We start from the raw sequence: 27615 nt of genomic DNA, 5'->3' as shown, positions 1-27615 counted from the left end.
GCGAGGACTGTAATTAGTGGTATTTTGTTTGATAGGTGGGACAGGGATAGGGTTGTTGTTGATGAGTTGTATAGTAGTACTGTAAATATAGATAGTGTTATTATGATGTAGATTAGGAGATTTAGGATGGCAATGTCCGGGTTGTATATTATGACTATTGCTATTCAACCTATGTGAGCACTTGAGGAGTATGCTATAATTTTTTGTAGTTGGGTTTGGTTTAGACCTCCTCAGCCCCCAACTAGGATTGAAAGTGCAGCTATAATTGCCAGTATATTTATGTTGATTGTAGGTATGATTTGGTATAGGACTGATATTGGTGCGATTTTTTGTCAGGTTAGAAGTAATATGCCCGATGATAATGGGCTTCCTTGTGTTACTTCTGGTACTCAGAAGTGGAATGGGGCTATTCCTAGTTTTATGGCTATAGCTACAGTGATGATGGCTGATGGTATGGTGTTGTGTATTTTTGTAATGGTTCATTGTCCGGAGGTTATTAGGTCGAGGGTAATGGCTAGCATTAATAGTATGGATGCAGTGACTTGAATTAGGAAATATTTTGTAGCTGCTTCTATGGCTCATGGGTTAAAAATTTTTATTAAGATAGGGACTATAGCTAGTATATTTATTTCGAAGCCGATTCAAATTATTAGTCAGTGAGAGCTGATTAGGACAAGTATAGTTCCTAGGAATAGGGTTATTAAGATGGCGAATATAATGAGGTTTATTAGTACGGGAAGGTTATAATCCAACATTTTCAGGGTATGGGCCCGATAGCTTATTTAGCTGACCTTACTATAGATTATGGTGTAAATTGGTAGCACGGAGATTTTTGAGTTCTCAAGTGTAGGTTCAATGCCTGCTTTTCTAGAAATAAGAGGGTTCAAACCTCTATTATTTACTCTATCAAGTAATTCTTTTGTCAGACATATTTCTTATGATTGAGGAGGGATGCTTGATATGGCGATTGGTATTGATACATACCATATGCACAGTGCTAGTGTTAATGGTAAGAAGTTTTTTCATAGTAGATGCATTAGTTGGTCATAGCGAAATCGTGGGTAGGATGCTCGGATTCATAGGAATAGGGCAGCCAAGGCAAGTGTTTTTGCTACAAAGTTAGTTGTGTAAAGACTTGGGATGTAGGGGTCGTGAAAGGCTCCTATAAAAAGTGTTACTGATAGGATATTTATTATGATGATGTTTGCATACTCAAAGAAAAGTGCGAATGGGCCTGCTGCATATTCTACATTAAAGCCGGAGACAAGCTCGGATTCCCCCTCTGTTAGATCGAAGGGTGCTCGATTGGTTTCGGCTAGGGTTGAGATGAATCATATTATGGCCAAAGGTCATGCAGGTACTAGTAGCCATAGTTTCTCTTGGGTGGTGATCAGGGTGGAGAGTGTAAAGGATCCACTTATTAGTAGTAAGGATAATAGAATGATTGCTAATGTTACTTCGTGTGAGATGGTCTGGGCTACTGCACGTAGTGCTCCAACGAGGGCGTATTTGGAGTTGGAAGCTCATCCTGATCATAGAATAGAGTATACGGCGAGGCTTGATATGGCTAGTATAAACAATACTCCCAGGTTTATGTTAACTAGTGGGTATGGTATTGGTAGTGGGACTCACATGGTTAGGGCGAGTGCCAGTGCTAGAATAGGTGCTATGATAAATATTGCGATTGAAGATGTTAGAGGTCGTAGGGGTTCTTTGGTGAATAGTTTTACTGCATCGGCAATTGGTTGGAGTAAGCCTCAAGGGCCCACGATGTTTGAGCCTTTATGTAGTTGTATGTAGCCTAGCATTTTACGTTCTACTAGCGTTAGGAATGCAAAAGCTAGGAGGATGGAGATAAATATTATTAATATGTTGATGATGGAGATAAATATTATTAATATGTTGATGATATACATTAGTGCTAGGGAGAGGAGTTGAACCTCTGTTATAAAAGTTTAAGTTTTATGCAATTGCCATGCTTTGCTACCTTAGCTAGTCCTAAATCTAGGATTGAAGGTTGTTGTGAATCAGCTAAATTGAGAGGGGGTCATTTATTAATTCAAGGGCGCCTGTGTGAAGTAGGCGCTACTTCTCTTTTCCTTTCGTACAGGGAGAAGTGCATGAATACATAGAAACCGACCTGGATTACTTCGGTCTGAACTCAGATCACGTAGGACTTTAATCATTGAACAAACGAACCATTAATAGCGATTGCACCATTGGGATGTCCTGATCCAACATCGAGGTCGTAAACCCTATTGTCGATATGGACTCTTGAATAGAATTGCGCTGTTATCCCTAGGGTAACTTGTTCGGTTGATCAAGTTATTAGATCAATTAACGGATTATCTGGACTTGTCAGTCTGGATTTGACTGCTCGCAGGTTGTTTTTTGCTCTGAGGTCACCCCAACCAAAATTGACAGTTTAGGTTATTAGTTTTTATCTCTTTTAGAGTGGTATTAAGTTAATTTTAAGCTGTTTAACTAAAGCTCCATAGGGTCTTCTTGTCTTATTATATTATCCCCGCCTCTTCACAGGGAGGTCAATTTCACTGGTTATAGACGAGAGACAGTAAAGCCCTCGTCTAGCCGTTCATACTAGTCCTTATTTAGAGAACAAGTGATTATGCTACCTTTGCATGGTCAGAATACCACGGCCGTTTAACGTGAGTCACTGGGCAGGCAGTGACTCTAATACTGGTTATGCTAGAGGTGATGTTTTTGGTAAACAGGTGGGGCTTGTGTTTTCCGAGTTCCTTTCATTTGTTTTAACCTTTCCTTTAGAATATGCACACCTGTGTTGGGTTAACAATCAGTTTAACAAAGTTTTATTTTTAGACTTAGTTTGTTTTGTTGTTAATTATCAGTGGATTATCCATTCTGATATAACGTTGTGCAAGGAGATTTATTTCTTGTTACTCATACTAACAGTATTTCTTCTATTTATTAAAAGATTAGTCCAATATTCGTTTAGGAGTTATTTTAATTTGTGGTATTAGTTATGTTTTATTGTTGAGCTTTGACGCTTTCTTAATTGATGGCTGCTTTTAGGCCAACTATGGTTATTATACTATTTACTCTCTAATTAAGATTTAATTCTGTTTCTAAAAAGCTGTACCTTTTTAGACTATACTTGAAAGTTACATTATAATTTTTGGGCTTTTAGGTATATTTCAAGTTGAACTTAGATTCATTTCTTGGACAATCAGCTATCGCCAGGCTCGTTAGGCTTTTCACCTCTACCTACAAGTCTTCTCACTATTTTGCCACATAGATGAGTGGGTTCTTTAAACTGCTCACAGGTAGCTCGTCTGGTTTCAGGGTTTCCAGCTTAAGTTCTCTTTGCTGGAGTGTTTCTAGTTAGTTCATTATGCAAAAGGTATAAGGTGTAATCTTTGCTGTTTTGTACTGTGAATGCATCTTTCATCTTTCCCTTATGGTACTTTTTCTATAGCACCATTATATAATTTCTATCGCCTATACTTTAATCTAGTAAATGCTTTAGTTTATGTATTTTTGTTTAGTTTTATGTTAAGTGTTGGTTGGGCTAGAATTTGTTCAAAGTGAACATATTTCTGAGATCTTCTGGGTGTAGGCCAGATGCTTTATTTAAGCTACACTTTGATTATCCAAGCACACTTTCCAGTATGCTTACCTTGTTATGACTTGTCTCTTCTCATGCCTTAGTATTTGTCTAATATGTTTAGTTGTGCTTAAGGATTTGAAGAGGGTGATGGGCGGTGTGTGCGTGCTTTAGGGCCGGGTTCTGTTGAGCTTTCTATTCTCAGCTTACCACTAAATCCTCCTTTGGCCCTCATTTTCATTAGGGTGTTCATTCGTATTCTATTTTAGAAAATGTAGCCCATTTCTTTCCAACTCATGGGCTACACCTTGACCTAACATATTTATATTTTCATAATCTTGCTTACTGTGCTTCCTTTTTAGGGTTTGCTGAAGATGGTGGTATATAGGCTGTATCAGCGGGAATTGGTGAGGTTTATCGGGGTTTATCGATTATAGAACAGGCTCCTCTAGAGGGGTATAAAGCACCGCCAAGTCCTCTGAGTTTTAGGCTATTGCTAGTAGTGCTCTGGTGAATAATTTTGTCTGATGAATTATTTAAGTTTAGGGCTAAGCATTGTGGGGTATCTAATCCCAGTTTGGGTCTTAGCTATCGTGTGTCGATTGTAATTAAAGTTACCTTCGTAATTTATTTTTACGGTAACCATGGCTTTCTACAGCTTGGTTAAGGCTTAACTTTATTTGGCTTGAGCTTTTTTAGCACTTTTTACGCTGGTTTTTTATTAACTAGGGTTAATCGGATGACCGCGGTGACTAGCACGAGATTTACCAACCCAGTGCAATATGACTAGGTCGAACTTTCGTTCATAGCCTAATTTTTATCACTGCTGTTTCCCGTGGGGGCGTGGCTTTGCAAGGTGTCATTAGCTGCCTTATTGGCATGCTTGATACCAGCTCCTTTAGGTCTTGTAATAACTTGAAGGGCATTTTCACTGGAGGGCAGATACTTGCATGTGTAATTCTATTGAAAATTAATAAAAAGGCTGGGACCAAACCTATGTGTTTATGGAGTTTGTAAACTCATCTAAGCATTTTCAATGCTTTGCTTTGATTTTAAGCTACATTAACTTTAATTTCATGATACATAAGGGGCAAATAGTTTGTGCTACGAGCACTTATAAGAATTAATTGATATTTGTATTTATAGTATATTGTTGTGGCTAATAGAAATCACGATATAGTCACCATGTGGCCTTCCAGCCATATATGTCCAAGCTTCTAAGTATTTTACGGGTAGGCAGAAAGCTGCATTGGTGGTTGTACAGGTCTACATGCTTATGTAATACTTTGTGCTTATAGTGCCTTTGTGTATGTATCCTTGCTTTTGGGTTTGACAAGATATTTAGTACATAGGGGCTTTGGAGGGGGAAGGGGGGTTTGATATATCAAAGCTAAAATTATAAATTTAAATTAATTACTTTAGTATTTGTTGATGTCTGTAATTGTGGTCTCTGATTCCTGTAGGCTCAACTCAAAATTCTGTTGTAAAATTCTCTATGTCCTGTAATCATTGACTGAATAATACCTAAAAGTTAGTATGTACGACCAATAATATTCAATGAATGTCTATCTACAAGTTATCCACCTGCTCGAAGGTTGGTGACCCAGATGAACCTTGCACCCCAAAAATTAAAAGATACCAAAGGCATGACAGCACAGTTATGTTAGGCATGGGCTGATTAGTCACGAATCCATCGAGATGTCTTATTTAAGAGGAATGAGTGAGCGGTTAGAGTAGTATGACCTTGAAGTAAGAACCAGATGCTAGGTATAGTTTCAATATAACTACCCCTCAGTCCTAATGGGCCCGGAGCGAGAAGAGGGACACGATTGTGGGCGGGTTGGTGATTTCACGCGGCATGGTGATTAGGCAGCCTTCAGTGGTAGGGATATGCATGTTGACTGGAAATGATTAGACTTGATGTACTATGTCCGATTAATAATAGTATGTACTATGTACTCTAAGGATATTATGTACTTGCTTATATGCGTGGACTAAACCATTAATGCACGATTAAACATTATATGTCCTATGTACTATAATAATATAATGTACCAAAATATATAAAGAACTTACACACCTCAACACCCAAAAAGCAAACAACCCTGTTAAAATATGGGTGGAAGATATGGATAGACACTTTTCCGAAGAAGAAATTCAGATGGCCAACAGGCACATGAAAAGATGCTCCACATTGCTAATTATCAAGGAAATACAAATTAAAATCACAGTGAGATACCACCTGACACCAGTTAGGATGGCCAACATAGAACAGACTAGGAACAACAAATGCTGGCGAGGATGCAGAGAAAAGGGAACCCTTCTATACTGCTGGTGGGAATGTAAACTAGTTCAACCATTATGGAAAGCAGTATGGAGATGCCTCAAAAAATTAAAAATAGAAATACCATTTGACCCAGGAATTCCACTCCTAGGAATTTACTCGAAGAAAACAAGATCACAGATTCAAAAAGACATATGCACACCTATATTTATTGCAGCTGTATTTATAATAGCCAAGAAATGAAAGCAACCTAATTGTCTATCAGTAGATGAAGGGATAAAGAAGAGGTGGTACATATACACAATGGAATACTCTTCAGCCATAAGAAAGAAACAAATCCTACCACTTGCAACAACATGAACGGAGCTAGAAGGTATTATGCTCAGTTAAATAAGTCAGGCAGAGAAAGACAAGTACCAAATGATTCCCTCATTTATGGAGTATAACAACAAAGCAAAACTGAAGGAACAAAATAGCAGCATTTACTCACAGACTCCAAGAAGGGACAAGTGATTACCAAAGGGGAGGGGTGGGAGAGGGTGGGTGGGGAGGGAGGGAGTAGGGTATCATGATTGGTGCACATGGTGTGTGTGGAGTCACGGGGAAGACTGTGTAGCTCAGAGAAGACAAATAGGGACTCTGTGGCATCTTACTACACTGATGGACAGTAACTGCTATGGGGTATGTGGGTGACTTAATAATAAGGGTGAATGTAATAACCACATTGTTTTTCTTGTGAAGCCTTTATTAGAATGTATATCAATGATACCTTAATAAAATAATGAAAAAAAAGTGGACAGTGGATTTGAATAGACATTTTTCCATAGAATACACACAGTTGGCCTACAGACATACCAAGGATGCTCAGCATCACTAATCTTCAGGGAAATATGAGTCAAAACCACAGTGAGATATTAACTGATACCTATTAGAATGGCCAGAATCAAAAAGACAAGGGAGAATAGGTATCGGCTGGCATGTGGAGGATAGGGAACCTCATGCACTCTTGGGCTTGTGAATTGTAGCAGCAACTATGGAAAGCAGTATGAATATTCCTCAAAAAATTGAAAACAAAACTAAATGATCCAGCAATTCCACTTTTGGTGTATATCTGAAGGAAATGAAATAACCGTCTTAAAGAGATATATGCATGTCCATGTTTGTGGCCACATTATTCACAATAGCCAAAACACTGAAACAGCTCAAATATCCATCAACAGAGAAAGAAAATGTGGTGTATACATGCAATGGAGGACTATTCAGCCATAAAAGAGAGGAAAATCTGTCAATTGTGACAACATGGGCACCTTGAGGGCATTCCACTAAGGGAAATAAGTCAGAAAAAGACAAATATTGTATGATTTCACTTATATGAGGATTCTAAAAACTCATAATAACAGAAAGTTGATTGATGGCTGCCAGGGCTTTGGGATGGGGGAAGTGAAGAGAGATTGGTCAAAGGATACAAACTTTCAGTCATGAGATGAGTAAGTTCTGTGGACCTAACGTACAGCTGACGACTATGTTAACAATGCTGCACTGTATACTTGAAAGTTACTAAGGTAGTAGATCTTAAATGTTGAACCAACATCCAAGACAACAAAAAAAAAATGGTAATTGTGTGAGATGAAGGGTGTGTTAACTAACTTCACTGTGGTTATCGTTTTACAATATATATGTGTATCAAATCATCACATTCTATGCCTTAAACTCACAGAATGTCGAGTTTCAATAAGACCTCATTAAAGCTGGGGAAAAAAAATTTTCCCTGTTAGGCCTACACTCATTCATTCATTCAACAGGTAATTATGGAATGTGTCAGTGCTACTAGATTCAGTGCTGGGAGTCAGTTTACCATGCTGAGAAAAATAGGAGCAGATTCTGTCATCTTGGAGCTAATAAAAGAATTCTAACATTAGTCCAAAATTTTAAAGCCACACAGTTTAAAACCAGAACAGTGTTTGTAGTGATGTCTTCTAATATGTTCTTGATAAGTCAAATAGTTTTTGAAAAATTTTATTTTATTAAATATTTATGAAAACTACATTTTGTGTAAAACTATCAGTCTTGGATTCACTATCCTTTGATGCTGGTCAGTTTTAATTGTTTACTTTTGGTTGATAGAGTTTTATATAGGTGGCTTTTCCTGAATTCATTTTGTGATGAATGGACTTTTTACTAATTTTGTTCTCAATGGCATGTATCCAGTAGCATTTCAAAGCCACATAAGTGGTTCAGAATTATGAAAAGCTTTCACAAGGAAATTACCAATATTTGGCAAGATTTGAGAATGCTTGAGAATTACTCATGGTGTAATTTGATTTTTCAAGACTTTTGTCAAACTGGGTAATTGAAAATGTGTCCAAAAGAAATAGTATGTGACATAATTTTAATGCAAATTAAAACATGGTCTGAACTGAGTGCGGCCAATGGCCTTCACAATGGGTCTTGAGAGCTGATATGGCAATGTTAAATGCTTTAAGGCAGGCCTCATCTCTAAACTGGCATTTTCTTTACCACACAAAGAATGTCATTTTTGCCTTGTGACTTTTAGCTCAAATTGCTCGAGGCATTCCTAGTCAATCATGACCATAAAGCATTTTCAAGATGAGAACTGAGTGTTTCATATATGAAAAGATGCAGTGAGTATTAAAGACAGCTCCAGAGGAAAAGTTAAGATGCTATGAAGAGAAGGCCCAGGAAAGAACCGCAAATGTTATACCTTATAGCTCAGGAATGAAAATAAGAACTAGACTATTCTCCTTGACAGGTGATGCATGAATAAGAGTTCAAGAACAGGAATGTAGCTCAACTCAGATCCTGGTTGATGGCATCTACCTAAACAGAAATTGTTTCAAATTCCATAAGCTAATATTTACATACTAAAAAACATTCCAGGGAAACCTTATCAAGTATGCAGTATCTTTGAAAACCTGAATTTGATGGAGGTGGTTATGTGATTGGAAATACACTGAGGAATATCAGCCTGTTAAGGGTGGACAAAGATTCTGTCTTTGGCCCAACTTTAGTCAGCTCCTCTGAGCCCTCTGTTTGACGAGGCCTCACCTTGATCTTCATCCTCCATCCTACAGAGTCCGGTTTTAGCAGGAAGCCAGCTGAGTCAGCTTGGAGAGAGTCCCCACCTTTAATATCTTACCGCCCTCTCTGTACAGCCAAATTCCATCATCCTGGCTGCCTTCAGCAAGAATACTGTTGGATTAAGCAAGAATTACACTGCCTTGTTAGTAATTGTCCATGCACTAACTCATCACTCTGTTTCTCAGCTACAAATCCCCATTCTTCCTGGTTGTATTGGTATTGAGCCCACTTCTAGGCTGGGGTCTCTTTTCCCCTATTGCCAGACTCCTTTATTCAATCTATTTTTACCACGTTCACTACTCTCCTTCTCTGGTTTTTCTTTGACAGAACACATACCTCTGTCAAAATTTTCTGTGACTACTTTTAAAATTTATATTCCAATGATAGATAGATATCTGATATCAGATATATATGTCTAACACATCTTCAATGGATCTGGTGCTATGTATCACCAACTCTCTCTCTCTCCACTTGAATTTTTTAATTAAATTAACAGATAATGATAACATACAATAATGTGCATAATTTATGTTATATGTTTTATATATACTCTATTTTCCACTAGCTAATATTTGGCTATCCTATATAATGTAAAAGTTATATATAAGATACTATGATATTTTTAGATTTTAACATTAAGTTAATAGTATGTTATATATAGTATATAATAGAATTTATATTCTATTAGAATATAGTTTGTAGTATGATAACACATGTGTAACATATACATAATATATTTGATTATCTACTAATACTAGAACACAATTCAGGTGAGGAAGCAGAGAGATGATCCCCTCTTCCCCAGTATTCTCCCAGTCAGATCGGGCTGAGAAAACCAATACAAAAAACCCATTTTGAAATCTTGATCTTGATCCTGAAAATCTCAGACAGGCTTAGGACCTGAAATGGTTCTTATCCTCATTTAAACCAAAGTAGACAAAGTAGCCACTGAGTAACGGCAAATGGCCAGCAGAGTCGGATCCCAGAGCCAGACACAGGGACACACAGCTGACTAGCGGCTCTGGCACACCTCGGCCACTCCAGCCACCTCACAATGATGCAGTTCTATATTTTATATGGGTAAGATTTTTAGAGTCCTTTTATTGCATTAAGATGGCGTTTTAATGTATAGAAGCCATGAATTCAGGTTTTAATGTCTAGGATCACCATTTATTTCACAGGTTTAATGTAATTAAATCATTGCTATTCAAAATATATAAGATTGCCTTTTTAACTTTTAAAAGTATACACAAAAGTCTCATCTTCTCCTTTTTAAATTAAAAAAAATTTTAGACTAAAGACCAAAGTTAAACTAAAGACCTCAGCCAGTTTTATTTAATCACACTTGTCATCAAAGCATGTCCTAATTAAACAAATGATGTACAAACACAATTTTTAAGTTATTTTTGTTGTACATAATTACTATCATTGATATAAATGTGGATGTCAGATATACATACAAGAAAACACCTATATATTATATATTACATATACCCTTTAGAGAATGATATGTAAGCCTTTGTTTTTAATAGGATAACTACATTTTGCTTCCTAGAATGTTATGGAATATCAAGTTAACATAATAGAAACAGAAACAAGAAAGAATATGGACAGTGATTTAACAACAGAAAATAGAAGGACATTTTTAAATGTTTCCTTTGTTATAAAATTCAATCTAGTGTAATAATAAGAATAAATTTTATTCTAAGATAGAATTTGTATGTCTCAGGTGGGAGGAAAAGAAATAAACCAAGTTGAAGTCTCTGATTCTAGTTAATAACCTTATCCCATAGATTTTATGTGTTAATGGCAGTATGTATGCTTTTTTCCATATAAGTTTTTCTTTTTGGGAAATAAGCACTTAACATTGTTCCTATGCCTATTTCTATACTTTTACCTGGATTTTCCTTCTGTTTACCATTTTCCTTGTATTTAGAATATAAAGTTGCTGACATCAGGGATCATGCAACAAATGGAAATGGAACTATTAAAATAAGAGTATGAGCTCTAATAAGAATCTCTAGCAGGGTATATAATATATATGTGAGTCATAAAAGTCATGCCCTTGGTAGAAGATAAAGAGGGATGCAAGTTTTTGAACAGAAATTATTTTTTTTATCTTAAGAGCTGCAAATTCCAAGATTGGTTATATGAGTATGAAAACTGAAAACTAAGACCCTACAGAGACAGGAGTTATTTGAAATAAGCAGATTGCCTTCTGGAGTGTAGGAATGGGTATGCTGACCTGGAGACCGCCATATGCTATCAGCAGCTGAAAGAGATCTGTTGATTAGGAAGTTAGGGCAGTACAGTGAATTTTGAGATGTTGATGTAATAAATATAACCATCTAAATGTGGCCTTTATTTTCGTGCAAGATTTCAACTCAATTCTAAACCTTGCAAGAGGGTAGGAGACACCCTTTGGAAGGATTATGTGAAGACATTGGCCACATTTCTGTCTTTTTAAGTTTCCTAACCTTTGTGAATTAGCTCTATGACTATTTTTGAGCAAGTGGAAATGTTATTTCTGAATTTTGAATATTTTTTCTAAGATGCTGAATGTAATTTATCAGAATAAAGGTCTAAGAAATTATGCACTCCTTAACTAGGTTTCTAGATTAAATTGTGAGATAGGCCCAGAAGTACATAAAGATAGTGAAATACTATTTAAAGTGTCAATGTTTCAAGATTTTATGAAATTAGCAAAGCTTTATTGTATTTTCTGCCTGAGTATGCAATTGAATAAAAGGCATAGTAAATAAGAATACAAAGGCAGAATTTTGTTGAGGGGGAAAATAAATTAGAAACACTAATGCAATCACACATATATATTTTATGAATTTCATTCATTCTGTATTTCCAAGTTTGTCAGGATATGCTTGGGTATTACAATATAGATTAACATTGAAAGTTTTAATATTCTTTTTCTGTTTACATACTATTCCTTTGCACACATAAGTATAAAAATTTCTGCCAAAAGCAATTGTCAGTCTATTCTCCCTATTATAATAACTGAATAGTGAAGAGAATTGAAGAATATTTTCTAACTTAGAGAAACAATAGTGCTTCTCTAACTCTAGGTCTTTTTGTATTTTGAGGCAAATGATAGCACATACTCTTCTTTCATTTCCTTATCTCAGTGTGGAAGAGTAGATTGAAAGTTTCACAGGCTTGAGATTTTAGGTAAAACAACAAATGAGGGAAATGGGGTGGATTTCCCTTTCTGCATTGCTGGGCTTTCATACATATGAAACTATAGGAACCTCTGTCACACTTTGGGGGTAAACAACTGCTTCTGAGCTGGGCACAAGGGCCACATGGTACCCAGCTGTCCAAGGATGGATTTGGCATACTCACAGATAATCTTTTAAGTCAGCTTGGCTTTGGCTTGATTATTGAATGGGTTGGTGATTAAGCTTCCAGTTTGGGAAATTTCTCAGGGAAAAATAATATGGTTTTCTGGGCTTTGGCTGATCTCCACAAAATAGATTGGAAAGTCACATGAGGCCAGGTCTGTAAGCAGAGTAATGCATCTGACGTTCAAGCTGCCAGTGGTGGTGTTCATATTTTTAAAGATGTCCAAATAATGCTTCTAGGTTACCTTCCCCTGACTGCCTGAGGGCAGGTTGGCTCCTGTGCCTTCTGAGAGGTATGTGTAAGGAGAATTTAATTCTTTTTTGAATGTTCTGCTATCTTTTCTCTTGGTGCTTTCAGTCATTTTTGATTACCTAAATGAGAGCCCCTGTTGCAAAATCTTCCTTGTGCATATCTCTCTTGCCATCCAGCATTGTCCTCAGCATGTCCCCTTATGTGCTAGGGTACTTTTATCCCAAGCAAAATAAAAATCCTGGGCAAGTAGATAGATCCACGAAGCAGACAAACCACCAAATCAGATGGTGCCTCGCAAAGCTTTGCCTATAGGCCTTTTGGTATGTCCATTATTTTCTACATTCTCTCCACTTCTCTCATATGCTAGATAGTCCTTCACACATTGATTGTATCTACAATGAACTTAGGCAAAGTCTGAAGGCCTTAATAAAAGTTGGTACACATATTCATCACTATTCATTATCATCAATATCACTAACACATATTGAACACTTACCACATGCCTGTACTTTAATCTTACCTAATTTAATCAGCACATAACTCCTATGTTATATTAGTGGGAATCATTATTAACATATTTGGATGAGGAAGAAATATGTAAAGAATTGAGATAGCTTGCACCACGACACAAGTATTAGGGACAGGCTAGAACTCAAATCCAGGTCTTTCTGAACTACAGTAGTAGGACCTTGATCAGATATATTGATGTTGTTATATTCATAGGCATTTAAAAATTTCCCCCATTTGTGCTGGCCCTATGGGTGCCAAAAATATCTCAGATTCTAAAAAGCATCTGTTCAGCTCTATTATGCTTTACTGCTAATATATTAGCATTTATTGACTACATAGTATGAGGGGCTCACTGTTCCAGATACTGGGGATTCAGAAATAGGTAAGATACATCATTTTCTTTGACCAAGAAAGCCATGTAATGTATTAAAGTTTAAAGACATTATGCATCTTTAAATTTATTGGGCAAATGTTTCTCTACATTTATTATGTCTCAGGGAAAAGTGCCTATGTACAAATAACCTAATAAGTGCCAGTTTAACTGCCTAAAAGGATTAGAAAATTATTCTTCCAACCAGTGGGCCAGTTAGAATAAGATAAATGATCAGAAATATCTTATGTTCTTAAATTGCTTCCAAAGAAACCATGCCTTGCAGGCAATAAATGTCAACATAATTATTAACGATATAATTAAGGAGTTGACCTCTTAAGTAAAGCGGACATCCAATAAAACAGTATTTATTTCATGAAATAAGAACAAGTTTCTTTTTGGTCTCAGTGCAGAATAAAAATAAGTACACAAATTTCAAATGTCTGTGTTCATCTTTCATTCCTCTGAGCAAACAGCTGAATCAAATGTTGCAATTACTCCTACAAAGTATTGTGGAGAATTTGGCAATGCCAAAAAGTGATGTTCAGATTTTTAAATGCTTAAGTTTACTCTCTGTGTTTTGAAATATCAGCATATATTTTATTTATATTTTAAACTTAAGTTCTCTTATTGATTTTGTTTTTGAGCTCTTCTTTGAGACTGGCTGGAAGAATGACAGTGCCAAATTAAATCGTTATTGTAACTGTTAGGTCAGTTTGGGGAAGATAGACCAATAGAGATAAGATTTGTTCTACTTTAGAATTCATTCAGTTGCTAGGAGACATGAATGTCAGTCTTAAGACAACACTAATGAAGAATAGTAGAAATTTATTATAATAGAAATCTATATATTCTTGAACCTCATACTATCTGTGTAATTAATCTAGGTGAAAACATTTTTATTATACATGCAGATTCCCACTTGACATCAGACATCAGCTTGGTTTCAATAAGGACTTTAATGAACCTTCAGTGTTCATTCTATTTTTCTAATTTTTTACCCTCTTTCCATTTGGAGATGTATCTTTATCATCTCCCTGGTTTTATGAGACACTGAACTTAAGCTTTTAAAGGCTGTTTTCTGTTTAGGTCTCAAATTCTGATGCACAATGAAACATATTCTTAGTTTATGTGCCCTTGGGTCTGTGGTACTGTAATCTTATATCTGAACGAAGTTTGTGAAACAAATTGGAAAAGCAGTATATGGTCATTATTTTAGGATCTTAATTAGTTTGCAACATTTAGATAAGAAAATTATATAGGATGATTCTCTGCTAGTTCAATATTGGAAGACTTCCATGCAGTTTTGTAGTTTGGTGTTATATTATACTTCCTCAATATGGTACAAAATAGTCATTAGACCCCTGCCATGTTCTGCAAAATTGAATAGGAGCAGTGTAATAGCCAGGGGATCAGGCACAGCAAAAGGAATCAACAATGCTTTTAAAAGGAAACCCTATCGGTGTCCTCTGAGAATTACACACTTAGGGATATTTGGTTACATTAAAATGTTCTGCTTTTGTACAATTCTTGCCTAGTACAAACATTCTTAGAGGATGTTGGTAAACTCTACATATTTGTCATAGATTCAAATTGTACAGGGTCTAAGGGAAGAATAGGTTATATCATCATTCCTATAGTAGCAGGCATGTGATTCAGACGGAAAAGAAGAGGGATGTACCAACTCAAAAAAAGGCAAGATTATCATACCTTCCTTATACTTTATTTGAAGGCAAGCTTCCCAGAGGCCTGAACTTAAAAATTTGTTGGAATGAAAATAAGTTGGCCATGGTGTGTAACTTTCAATAAGCTACCATCACAATTATATTGTGATAACTATTATATTAACTGTTATGTTGCAGGCTCCCAGTTTAGGGCTTTGAATATATCCATGGATTGTATTTTTACAATAACCTAGAAAAACGGGAGTGCTATGGAAAATGTACTGTTACCTTCTCAGTCCCCTGTGAAATAGAAGTTCTCACTGTGCAAATTAAGATACTGAGACACAGAAGGGTTAAATGTTAGCAAATAAGTGGTGGAGGTAGGATTCAAACCCGGACAGCCTGACTCTAGCAACCATTATGGTAAATTACCTCTCAGTAAATGCTGGGGTGAGAAACCTGACCTGCTTCCCAGTTGACACCTGATATCTGCCTATGGTTTCATTAAAGGTGTGCATCAGTAGTAGGGGCTGGTGTGCATACTGTAGAAGTATAAGATATGGTTTATACCACAAAGAGACAAAACATCTTTTCCTTTACTCCTCATTCATTCCTTCATCCAGAATTTGACACCCACTACGTGCCAAACATTGTGCCAGATGTTTGATGCAATATGATAAAACACAAAATCCCATCATCAGAGATAATGCATTATACTGCTTATATGCTACATAAATGTTGTTTTAACCAGAAGCCAATTTTCATTGTACAGCAGACATTGTCCATATGTTATAATGCTAGACTCTCAGGTGTTATGTCAGTAAATATTTGCCATGGAAAAATTGTACTTTTAGCACCAAATATGAAAAACTTATACACTAGGACTCCCTGGCTAGAGAATTCCATGTCTCAAAATTATGAAATTTTAGGTCCTAATATGTAAATTTCAACTCTCTTGTGTGTTTGCAGCAGACAGTGTATTCTTTTCCTTCCTGAAAATTTGTCTTAAAAGCAAGCTGGATTTGACAGCAAAGCACAATCCATAAAGGAAAAAAAATCCAAAAGAAAAAATACTTGACAAATTATATTTAAAGATTTAATTAAAAATTTTAAATGTTTGCCCTGCACAAGATGCTCTTAAGAAAGTGAAAAGAAAAACCACAGACTGTGATAGTATACTTGTATATCATAAGTTTGACAAAGAACTTATATCTAGACTATCTAAAGAACTCTCAAGACTCAACACGTTAAAGTGAACAACCTGTGTTAGCTCTGGTTGCTGTAACAAAATACAATAGACTGGGGAGCTTAAAGAATAGACATTGATTTGTCACAGTTCTGGAGGCTGAAAGTCCAAGATCAAGGTGCCTGCATATCTGGTGACTGGTGAGAACATACTTCTTGACTGGTAGACAGGAACCTTCTCACTGTGTGCCCCCATTTCCTTGTCCTGTAAGGATACTAACCTTGTCAAGAGGGTTCCACTTTCAGGACATATTCCAGACCTAATTATCCCCTAAGAGCCCCACTTGCAATACCATCACATTGGAGTTTCAATCTATGAATTTTGGAGGAACACAAACATTCAATTTATAACACAATCCAATTAAAAATGAGTCAAATATTTGAATGGACACTTTACCATGAAAGATAGATAGATGATAAATAAGCACATGAAAATATATTCAACAACATTAGTCAGTAAAAAAATGTAAATCAAACTTATTATGGAGCAACACTATCCCCCTGTAACAATGATGAAACTAAACAACAGTGAAAACAACAGAAACTGGTACTGTTAAAGATGCAGAACAGCTAGAATTCCCACCCTTTGTTTGTGGGAATGCAAAATGGTACAGACACTTTGGAAAATAGCCTGGCAGTTTCTTATAAAATCTATGCTTACATATGACCAGCATTATAATAAGCTCCTAGTTATTTACCTAAAAGAAATGAAAACTTACACAAAAAGAACCTGTAGAGCAGCTTTATTCATGATCACCAAAATTTAATCAAAATTCTGCCAAAGTGGAAGAACCCAAACATCCTCAACAGGGGAAAAGAGAAATAAAATATGCTACATCCATACAGTGGAGTACTTCTTAGCAACAAAAAAGAATGAATTGTTGATAAGTGAAGTAACATGGATACACTTGAAATGCACTTTGCTACAAGGGTTTCATACTTCCATTTTTATGACGTGGGAGGAAAAAGCAAAACTGTAGACAAAGGACAGACCAGTCATTTCCAGGGATTAAGATAAGCACAAAGAAATTTTGATGGTGACAGAACTGTGCTGTGTCATGATTTTAGTAGTGGATGTAAGGCTCTATACATATGCTGAACCCCATAGAACTGTAAAACACAAAAGGTGAATTGTATTATATGTAAATTAAAAAGAAGGTGATACATAGTGAAAAAAAAAACCACATTCGTAACTTTGTGGAAGAAGCTTAATGAAGTTTACTTCCCTTGACTTTGTTTTTCCATTTCTAGAAATCTACTTAGGAAAGCAGTCAATTATATGATCAAGAATGTTCTTTGCATTGTTATTACAGAGAAATCGATAACATCTTAATTGTGCAACTCTAGGGAGGTAGTTAAATGAATTATATTTCCCACTTACAGACATTAAAATTATGTTTCTGCAGATTAATTACAAAGAGAAATGATCATTCTTTACTAATGTATTCTGTTTATTCTATTGACTTAGTTTAACTTAAAAATATTGATTTTCAAATATTTAAAAACTTCTAGGCAACTTTCAGTCCTTTTAAAGGTAAACCTCATATTCAAGCTGTTCTAGATTCTTTTCTGAATAGCCAGACATATGGTCAGATAGATAGACTGATGAAATGAGTAAATTTATTTTTATTCTTATAATTAGTTCAGTTCCTCTTTTATTTTTCTAGCTAAGACAAAATTGGGATGGAGTATAGAGATAGTATCTTTGACCCAAATCATTTTTCTATTTGGGATGTCCTTTATCCCCATTTTCACCAATAATAAAAAGCCACATTATACATAAATGGTGCTTTGCAATTTCCAAAGTATTATTTTATATTAGCCTCTTTGCTCTATTGCCAGACCCAACAATATAATCAGGGATGATAGTAATGCTCCTCCTCCCACTTCTACAAAGCAATTGAAGCCTAAAAATACTAACAGTTTTCCAAGGTCATATTTTTGTAGGTGTTAAAGGCAGAACTCAGATCCAGATGTCACAACTCTCAAGTATTCTGTCCATTTTAATGCACTGTTTATTTACTTCAGAATTTTCCCTTTTGAAGATGAATGTCCTGCATTATAAAGGTCATTTATTCCATTATTGTCATTTTGGATTCATCTTTTTAAAGATTGTAGAGTCTCTCTGTAAAATTCTCATGAGAAATAGAGTTTCCACACTAAACAGATGTTGTCAGATCATGTTTTCAATAACATAGGTGTGCTTTTCTTTTAGTGGGCACCTCTGTGCCGCCTTAGATGGGACTCCCACCCCCTGATTCCTAATCTGTGCACTGTGAACAGAAGACTTTGAAGTATCATACCTCAAATGTAAACAGAAAGAACAAGTCAGTGCCCAAAAATGAAACCTTGAAGCCCATCTCAGAGGCAGTACTACTGAAAACAAGGATTTCATGTGCAAGATCCAGGCATGTGGGAGAAAAGGGTTTTATAAATTCCAAACAGCTCCATCAAGGTCGGAGGCCAAAGAACTCACAATACAGTTTGATCATAAGCCAGAATCCTACATTGACTAGTTTCCTGGGTCAGAAAAAGGAGCCTAGAGAGGAAGTCAAGAAGGGGGTGTCTGGTCCCCCTCATTCTGCTGGTGAGATATTGGGCCAAGGAGATGAAAACTATGGACACTTCACATAGGTTGAAGGGGAAGCAAAAGCAGAGGGACGAATGCATCATTCCCATTTGAGACCTCAGGAAGAGCTCTGCCTGCAGGGCTCCCTGCACCCCAACCTAAAGAGATGGAGCTGCGGTAGGGAGATGGTGATGTGGTGTGTTACAGCATAGAGTGGGCCTGAGCTGGCTGCTAACCATCCTTCCAACAGTCTCCCATCTGTTCATGACGTGGCTGATCCTGAGATCCCTGCACACCCCAGTACATGATGGGAAGTGTCGAGGGTCCCAGGAAACTAGATCTAGCTTGGAGTCAGGGCTGGGTGAGTACAAAGTATGTGGACTAGAAACTCTGAAGCTATGACTGGGACCGTGCGTGCGTGTGTGCGTGTGTGTGTGTGTGTGTGTGTGTGTGTGTGTGTGTGTGACCCAGCAATGATGCACAAAGAGCAAGGGCATGGAAATACTTCAATACAGAACCGGCAAAATCCAAAGGGGACAGTGCAACATTGATACATATGTGTTTCTCCAACACTCTGCTGCCGCCCAACAGAAAGGAAGGAGACAAGAGAGAAACACTGAAAACCTGAGACTAAGTTAACTTTGAAGAGATTGTTTTATCAACATGATGTTACTTAAATAGATATATTTGTGTCCCCCACCCTTCCTCAATTCCTCTCTGCCCCCCAACTACCAACCAGGAATTTGGGATTGTGAGCAAATTCATGTCATTTTTAGGAAGAAAGTGTTACTTTTTAAGACCACATTTTGGTAGGTGTCAAAAACAGAACTGTGCATATTTTTTTTTTGCATACCTAAGTCATAATGAATGATTTTCAAACCTTTTAGATACATGTAAAATACTGGTTACTTCCTCCTGGAATATGTGACTGAATCCAAGGAAACGTGATGTTCCAGCACTAAGACATTTTGCTAGATTTTACCTTGGTTTTTATGAGCTATTGTAGTTTGCTCCGAAATTGTGTAGTGTCTCTGCTCTTTTTCATTTTCTCTCACCTGAGCAACATTTAGTACAACATTCATGAGCTAAAGGTGTTGTAATGCTTTACACTTGACTCAATGAGCTTCCACTAGATGGGGCCTTGTGTAGCCAGGTACATAAATTGACCTGACAGTAAATAGAAGATAAAGTATCAATAAAGTATCATGTTCAAGAAATAGACCCTAGAGCTAGGGTGACGAGGTCCAAATTCAAGCTCTGCAGTTTACTGTATTACTGCTGTGGCATTTAAATGAATTCATACATACAATTCACTTAGAGTAATAATTGACATCTACTGTGTATACTTTACATGTTTACTATTATTAATGTTCCTAAAATGAAATGAGTTAATAAATGTCTGTAAAATGTAACATTATACTTGCTACACTCTACTTGATAAAAATGTTAGCTGCTATTATTTTATTATACAGGCTGAGGAATTGATATAGCTACTCAGTTAGGCTTGTAAGCAAATAGCTCACCTGCCATGAAGACACATTTCTGGCCTTTGTAAACATGCTAACATTTGAAATATTGTCTTCTTACTTGTAGCTGTTATTATTTCTTACCTAAATTATTTTCTTCTGAGCATTTCTTTTGGGTTTTCCCCCATGTTCATTTTAGCCTTTGCTCTTATGTTCTCTTTTAAAAATTTTATCAGTTATTAGAGTTTTATTGTTTTCCACTTTGTGGGAGTTCTCCCATTGTTATTATATTTTTGCTTGTGTTTGTGTCATTTGTCTAATCATTATTGTACTGCTTTTGCTGAATGTCCCTATTTCCCTTTTCCTATTTGCTCTTATATTCTATCTTATGCTTCCATCTCTCTAATCTGAAGTCTTTCTAATCTGCTTATCCTTTCTTCTATCTTTGAAAAATATTGCCCTATTCTGACCCATCCCGTAATGCAATTCCAAGGTAATCAAGTTGCCCACTCTTTTGGGCTAACTCTTTCTAATACTAAATTTTCTAATTAGCTGATGATGAGTTGTATAGAATTCTTTCTTTATGGTTTGACATCAGCTAAAAAAAAGTAATATAACAGAAAAGACATATGTGAGTTATGAACCAGGAAGCACAGCAACACAATGGATGGGAATATAACTTGTTAGGTCTAATAGACAATGTTTTCCCATTCCAGCTCAGACACTTACTAGTTCTATGATTTTGAGCAAGTTTTTTTTTAACTTCTCTTTGCCTCAGGTGTAACAATTGTGCCTAAATAATGATTTTAGTATGAATATGCAGTAAACCTCTACCTGTAATGTGGTTAGTGAAGACTGTAGCTCGGTCTATGCTTCCTTAACTCACAGATGCTGCTGTTATTTTATTTTAATTGTTGCTGTTATTATTATGAATATGATAAAGCTTAACATCAGGTTTCTTTGTCTTCTGATATGTGTAAACTAGATAGACAAATATGTTTTAAATTGTGAAATTCGCAAGCAGAAACATTCATTGCATAGCTGGTATTGCATTGTTATATATAGTTTTTAGCCCCCAGCTTTTGTTTAATATTTTATTGCTTTGAAATACGAACATTTCCTTTTCTGAGTAGGGTATCAGTCCAGAATTTGCCAGGGGCTACTTGCCTTTAAGGAGATAACATTTAAATATACAAAAAGGAATTAAGTGCATATGAACTCCAGTAAATTTGTTACATACTATGTGTTGATATCTTACTCAGCTGTCAGCAAGCATTTAATCAACAATTATTGGCATTCTTTTCTGAGATTTAAATAGGACATAAAATTTTATGACATGTAAAGTATTTTCAATAATGGTTTCTTTATTTTCCAGAGATAGTGTAATAGTATACAAGAGAAAATATCAATAAAATACCCATAGTGTATTATTTTTGGTAAAGTAAGGTAGTTTGAAGTTTGTATAATGACAAAATGCTGGTCTGCTGTTCAAATCATACTATGTATTTGTGGGTTTATGGGTTTTTGTTTCTTTTTCTATTTTGTCTTTATCTTTTCTCTTTTGACAGAAAGTATAGGTCAGAAAATTAAGAATTATATTTGTTCTATTTCTATAAAAAATGGATTGGTAGTGCATATTAAATTCTAGTTCCTTAGAGGTTGCAAAACAAAAAATATCACAGGATGTAGTATATATAGCATAGGTATGGTTTAAACATTACTTTGATGAAGAAAACCTGAACTCTGATAGCAATATTAGTGTTAAATTTACATGGTTACTTTTTAGTAGCCCTAGAGAGTCAGCTATAAGCTATTTATACTTTAAGTAGGACATACATTTGAACTGGAAAAAGAAACATTTTTAGGGAATCTTGAGTGTATTCATATATTCAACAATCCCTTATCTAAGTACTTTTGCTTTTGGTTGGGAATGGGCAGACATGAAAACAATAGTGTGAACTCTGGACAAAACCTAGTCATCTGGCTATCTGTATCATGGTCCCCAGAATCACAAACAAACCAAACTGAGTGATGAACATATGACCCTGGAATTCCAGTCCTAGCTGTGTATGGAAAAGAATTGAAAAGAGGTACTCAAACAAGTACATCTATAAGCATGTCCATAGCAGCACAATTCACAATAGCCAAAAGGTGTCCATCAGTATGTCAGTATATAAACAAATTGTGGTATATATACAATGAAATTTATTCTATCATAAAATGGAATTAAGTAGTGATATGTGCTGCACCATGGGTGAACCTCCAATTATGCTATGTGAAAGAAGCCAGACACAAAAGGTTACAAATTGTATGATTTCATTAATATGAAATAGTCAAAACAGGTAAACCTGTAGAGACAGAACATAAATTGGTAGATGCCAGGGTGAAGGTAAGGGAGTATTGGGGAAAAAAACTGATGAATGGGTAAAGGGTTTTACTTTGGAGTGATAAAAATGTTTTAAAACTAGATAGAGGTGGTGGTTGTAAAACACAGTGATGTGCTAAATGCTGTTGAAGTGTTTCCTCTAAAATAGTTAATTTCATATAATGTGAATTTCACCATATTAAATTATTTTTTAAGTACTGAGTGACCAGATCGAAGCAGCACCATATCCTATATATTCATATTGGTTTCAGTACATCCACTGCAGGAAGAGAGAATGTGAAGTTTCTCATTATTGATCCCAGAAAGCCCAGTGAGGGCTGGGAGTAATTTTATAGCCTTTCTGAAAGATGAATTCAATTTCTGTCTTAAATATATTCTATTTTATTATGACATTAGATTATCAGAGCTTGTGAAAAATCACTTTTAATAGCTAAGTTTCTGTTCTTTGCGCTGCTTTACTTTCCATGCTTGCCCAAGATTTCAGTTGACCCCATTGATCCATCCGAGAAAATGAAAAGAGGACAGTATAAATGCCCCTCTTTTGAGATGGATTTTCTCTGTGCAATGGGAAGATGAAGTTATTCAGATGGGCAGATGGGCAATGAAGTTATTCAGGCTCAAGTGTTTTATTTTTTTTGGCTCTTAAATGGTTTAGATTACCCAGCCATATAAGTAAAATGATCTGAATAATTATAAATAGTTTTTGTATTTTACATGAACCAGGCTATGAAGCTGTTAGTAATTATTTGAAGACATGCATAAATGGTAAAGAAAGTGCTTTCGATGGCTGTGACATAAAAATCTAGATTTTTCAGATAAAGAAGGCTGTTGGGTTTTTATGGTGTATGTCTTGCAAACATTTTTGAAGATTCCTGTATTTTAAGAGCCCTCCATGTGTTAGATAGACACCTTGCTATGTTTGTTGCATAAATGATTTCTAATCCTTAGAATGCCCCTGAAAGGTAAATGATACTATTTTATTATTACAGAGGAGAGAAATGAGGTTCAACAAAGTTAAATACTATACTCAAGAAGATAAGTGGTGCAAGGATTCGCCTTCAGACACTTCACTGTGTCTGGCTAGGACACCTTATAACTAGCATCCCATTTTGCAGCTTTTCTTTTGCAAAATTACCTATAAAATAGGTCACACACAAATTTGCAGACCCTGCTTATGACTATTAGTGTGGCTTCCCTAAAGAAAATCTCATTTGTTTGCTAATAGTTCTGGAAAAGCTTGTATAGATATGAAATGCTGATGGGGGGTGGGTATTGACATTTTAAGTGCACTAAGGGAATGGTTGTGTCAGTTTATATGAAAGCTTAAGTTTTAAAAAGCAGGCAAGCACCCAAAGTAAATACAAGGGTGCTGAATGATGACTAAGGAGGACATTGAATTTGGGTCATAGACATATGAGCCACTGGGAATTTAAGGAATACAGAAATATGATAAAACTTGTCTAGGTCATTCAGAAATTGATGTCAAATAACTCCTACAACATGAGCTTTCTTGTCTCATGCAGCTTCAGTATTATCTTCTGTTTTTCCTGCCACTGTACTTTTGTTGATTCTTTCATTGCCTGAAGTACCTACCCTCCCTCACTACCATTTTTCTCACCCTTTCTCTTTCTTTGTTGAAAGCCTTCTGCTATCATGCTTGCCCCCCAAGAAAGCCTTCTCTTCACTGAGCCATGACAGCATTTCTCTGTGAAGCACACATTTTCAACATGGTATTTACTTTTGGACTAAGTTTATTTGTATATGTTTAGCTCATCTATGTTATGAATCATGGGCTCCAGGGGGTTAAATAATAGTATCTTTACCTATTTTTATCCTGTTCTATGTCCTGGACCTAGTGTATGCTCATCAAATAGTAGTTGATAATTTTATAACTCTTAAAGGCAGGGCTTTTGAAAAACATATAGTAAAAATCCTATTTCTGAGAGAGAGTCCCCTCAAAAAAGGGTGGAGTTCTTCAATAGTGAGAATAATTTTATTATTTTAACCCAGTACTTTTCAGTTTTCTTCCCACTTTTTTAAAAAATAAAAACTCTACTAATAGCTCTTAGTCTTCAAACTGTCCTTTGCAAGACATTGCCTTAAAGTGTTTCATAACAAATATGCTAATAATATCACAAATGTGAAAGTGGAATTTTGACTAGGTGTAGGTTGGGCATTTTGTTTGGTCTACCTGCTTCTGTATTTGGGAAAGCAAGTATTGGTGTGTGTGTGTGTGTGTGTGTGTGTGTGTGTGTGTGTGTGTGTGTGTACACCTATATACATGGGTATGCATGTGTACCATACAGTGTGGACTCAACCTGAAAATAGATTGAGATTGAAAAGTGAATGATTGAAACTGGTCTTTTCAACTTGATTATCTCCTAGAATCTCTATTACTTCTCATAATATGCTTGGAAAGTTTTATTTGTACCTCAAGGGCAATGAGCCTGACCTCATTTACAAATATGCATGCAGATATTAGCAGGTCACTGTCTTATCCTCCAGGTAGTCTTGCTCACTGTCAGCTTGTTTTTTTAGCTCATCAGGAAAGGAATATCCATCTCCTTGGAATTAGACTCAGCATGGTTAATGGGAAAAGTAGAAGGTTTGAGTCGCAGGCTTTTAACTTGTTTCTCAGCTCAGGCCTGTGTATCCCGGAGCAAATTTTCCTTTCAGAGTCACTCACTGACTCCTCATTTATAAAACAAGATGGATCACACATGCCTCTAAGAGCTTCTTATGAGGAGAGTGCCTGGCACAAAGAAGATGCTCCATAAAGAGCAGTTCCCTTTACAGTAGTTTTTTGTGTTAGACTGATTAGGACAAGAAAATTCCATAGGCCTAGAGTCACACAGACCAAACTGCCTCTGTCCTATAACTGCCATTCCACATTTCATGTTGTTGCTTCCAACCATAAATGGTATTTTGTTATTTGTGTCTTCTGTTTTTATGAGGTGACTATAGATTTGGGGGAATTCTAAGAGTTGAACTATTACCTATAAAGAGGAATATTTGAATTCTAATCATAGTGAATAAACTAAAAGAGAGTTTTAAAACAATCATTGTAATCATTTGAGATATGAAAAAGTAACTTAGAAATCATCCCATTAGTCTTAATATCTGTTAATTGTAAAACATCATCCCTATATATCTCTACATATTATATGCATACATAGATGTAGATGTGTTTGAGTAATTCATCAGATCACTCAAAAGGGGAATACTAAATGCATTAAGGGAAGTTTTGAACTGGCTTTTAACTTTCATCTCAACATTATATAATTTTAGCCACAGGTCCATTTTCATTGTGGGTTTAGATTATTTTCCACTATGCACAAACAGAACAAAAGAATCATCATGTGATAATCTTACTTATGGAGGTAAAAGAACCCCCAACAGAAAATTAGAGTGATAAATTCTTTGTAGGGTAGAATAAAATGCTCAGCATGAATTGTGGTTTATGGGCCAACAGACTGCTGTGACCCCCGTTTTTCAGAAAAACATACTTGTTACATATGGTTGTCACTACCACGTCAATCATGTCTATCTCCAGCCATGCATGGCTAAATTGTTCTTGGAGGAAGCCCACTTTGTCCCTGTGAGGAATGACAAATAAGAGTTGTGGCATCTACCTTTCTAAATGCCAAATGATCTCCTGGCAGTTTTTCTTGACATAAATATTATGAACAGCTCAAAAAAACCATCATTTTTCTGCACTTTATTCGTTTAGACACCAGGAAAAGTCTTCTAAGCCAAACTGACATACTAGAGGGTGCAGTGAACCTAAATGGTCCTTGGACTGGCCTTGATTGTACACTAACCAGCATCTGCCTTGATCTGGGTGATTGCAGGAGAAGGTGTATCAGGGACTCTCTGCCCAGCATCTCCTCCTCCGGAACAGATGGCTTGTGAAATTCCCTGCCGAATGGATTGTGTGGTAAGCGAGTGGACAGAGTGGTCATCCTGTTCCCAGTCCTGTTCAAATAAAAACTCGGATGGGAAACAGACCAGATCAAGGACTATTCTGGCATTGGCCGGCGAAGGTGAGTAATAGTAAAGGTTTCAACAATGGAGTCAATTGTGCAAGTATTATTTTTTTCCAGTAGGTAATTAAGAAGGCCATATTGGGGAAGTAGCCACATCTAGGTGATCTCTCTATTCTCTGAATCTAAACAGTTTCATTTCCAAGCAGGCATTTTCTCTTTAATCCTCTAGGGTATCTATGCTGGGTTGCCATATTTACATGAAGTGTTTTAGCTCATGCACATGGGCAGGCCATGCTAATCAGATGGATGTTATGTTTCATTATATGTCTTTAGGGAAGAAAGCAAAGTTTGGTTAACACACATCCAACTTTAGATAGCTTATGCGGTTGGGAACATAATTGGAATATGTTGGTAAAAAGAGCTCCAAATAGGAATGAAGAGACATGGCTTCAAGAGCAGGAACTAACACTAATATCAGCAAGCTACCTGATCCATATGCCCTGACTTTTTGTTCTGTCATGCCGTGAGAGGGAAAAAAATGTAGGCAGAGAAAATGGCTTTGAAGAAGCTAAAATGTGCTATGGGAATGTAAACAGATGACATCAGAACAAATTAGGGGAGTGGCTGTTCCTATCACAACAATGGTCTCCCTCCCCAGACACACGTGCCATTTCTTTCAGGCCTTCCCTTCCTTCCTCAACCTATGGCTGCAGGTTAGTGTGGCCACTGGCTGTGAGGAACTCCTTTTTAAACTAGACTCTGTTCTGTGATCCTGAGAAACGTGGCCAGGGTCAAGATAAATGAAGATTTTCATATTCTTAAAGTGTGGTTGTGTCCTCCACTT

General features: G+C 36.2%; 1 protein-coding gene across 1 annotated transcript in view; it reads left to right on the top strand.

Moving 5' to 3' along the window:
- Nucleotides 1–27615, top strand: part of THSD7B (thrombospondin type 1 domain containing 7B) — a 918476-nt gene that overhangs the window by 470164 nt on the left and 420697 nt on the right. The window contains exon 8 of the mRNA XM_036886655.2: nt 26637–26828. Coding sequence (XP_036742550.2) covers nt 26637–26828 — 192 coding nt within the window. The remainder of the gene's footprint in view (nt 1–26636; nt 26829–27615) is intronic.

This window comes from Manis pentadactyla, chromosome 8, assembly GCF_030020395.1.
Source record: "Manis pentadactyla isolate mManPen7 chromosome 8, mManPen7.hap1, whole genome shotgun sequence".
Taxonomy (NCBI): Eukaryota; Metazoa; Chordata; class Mammalia; order Pholidota; family Manidae; genus Manis; species Manis pentadactyla.
Note: the sequence above shows the minus strand (reverse complement) of the source record. Positions and strands in the feature narration are given on the sequence as shown.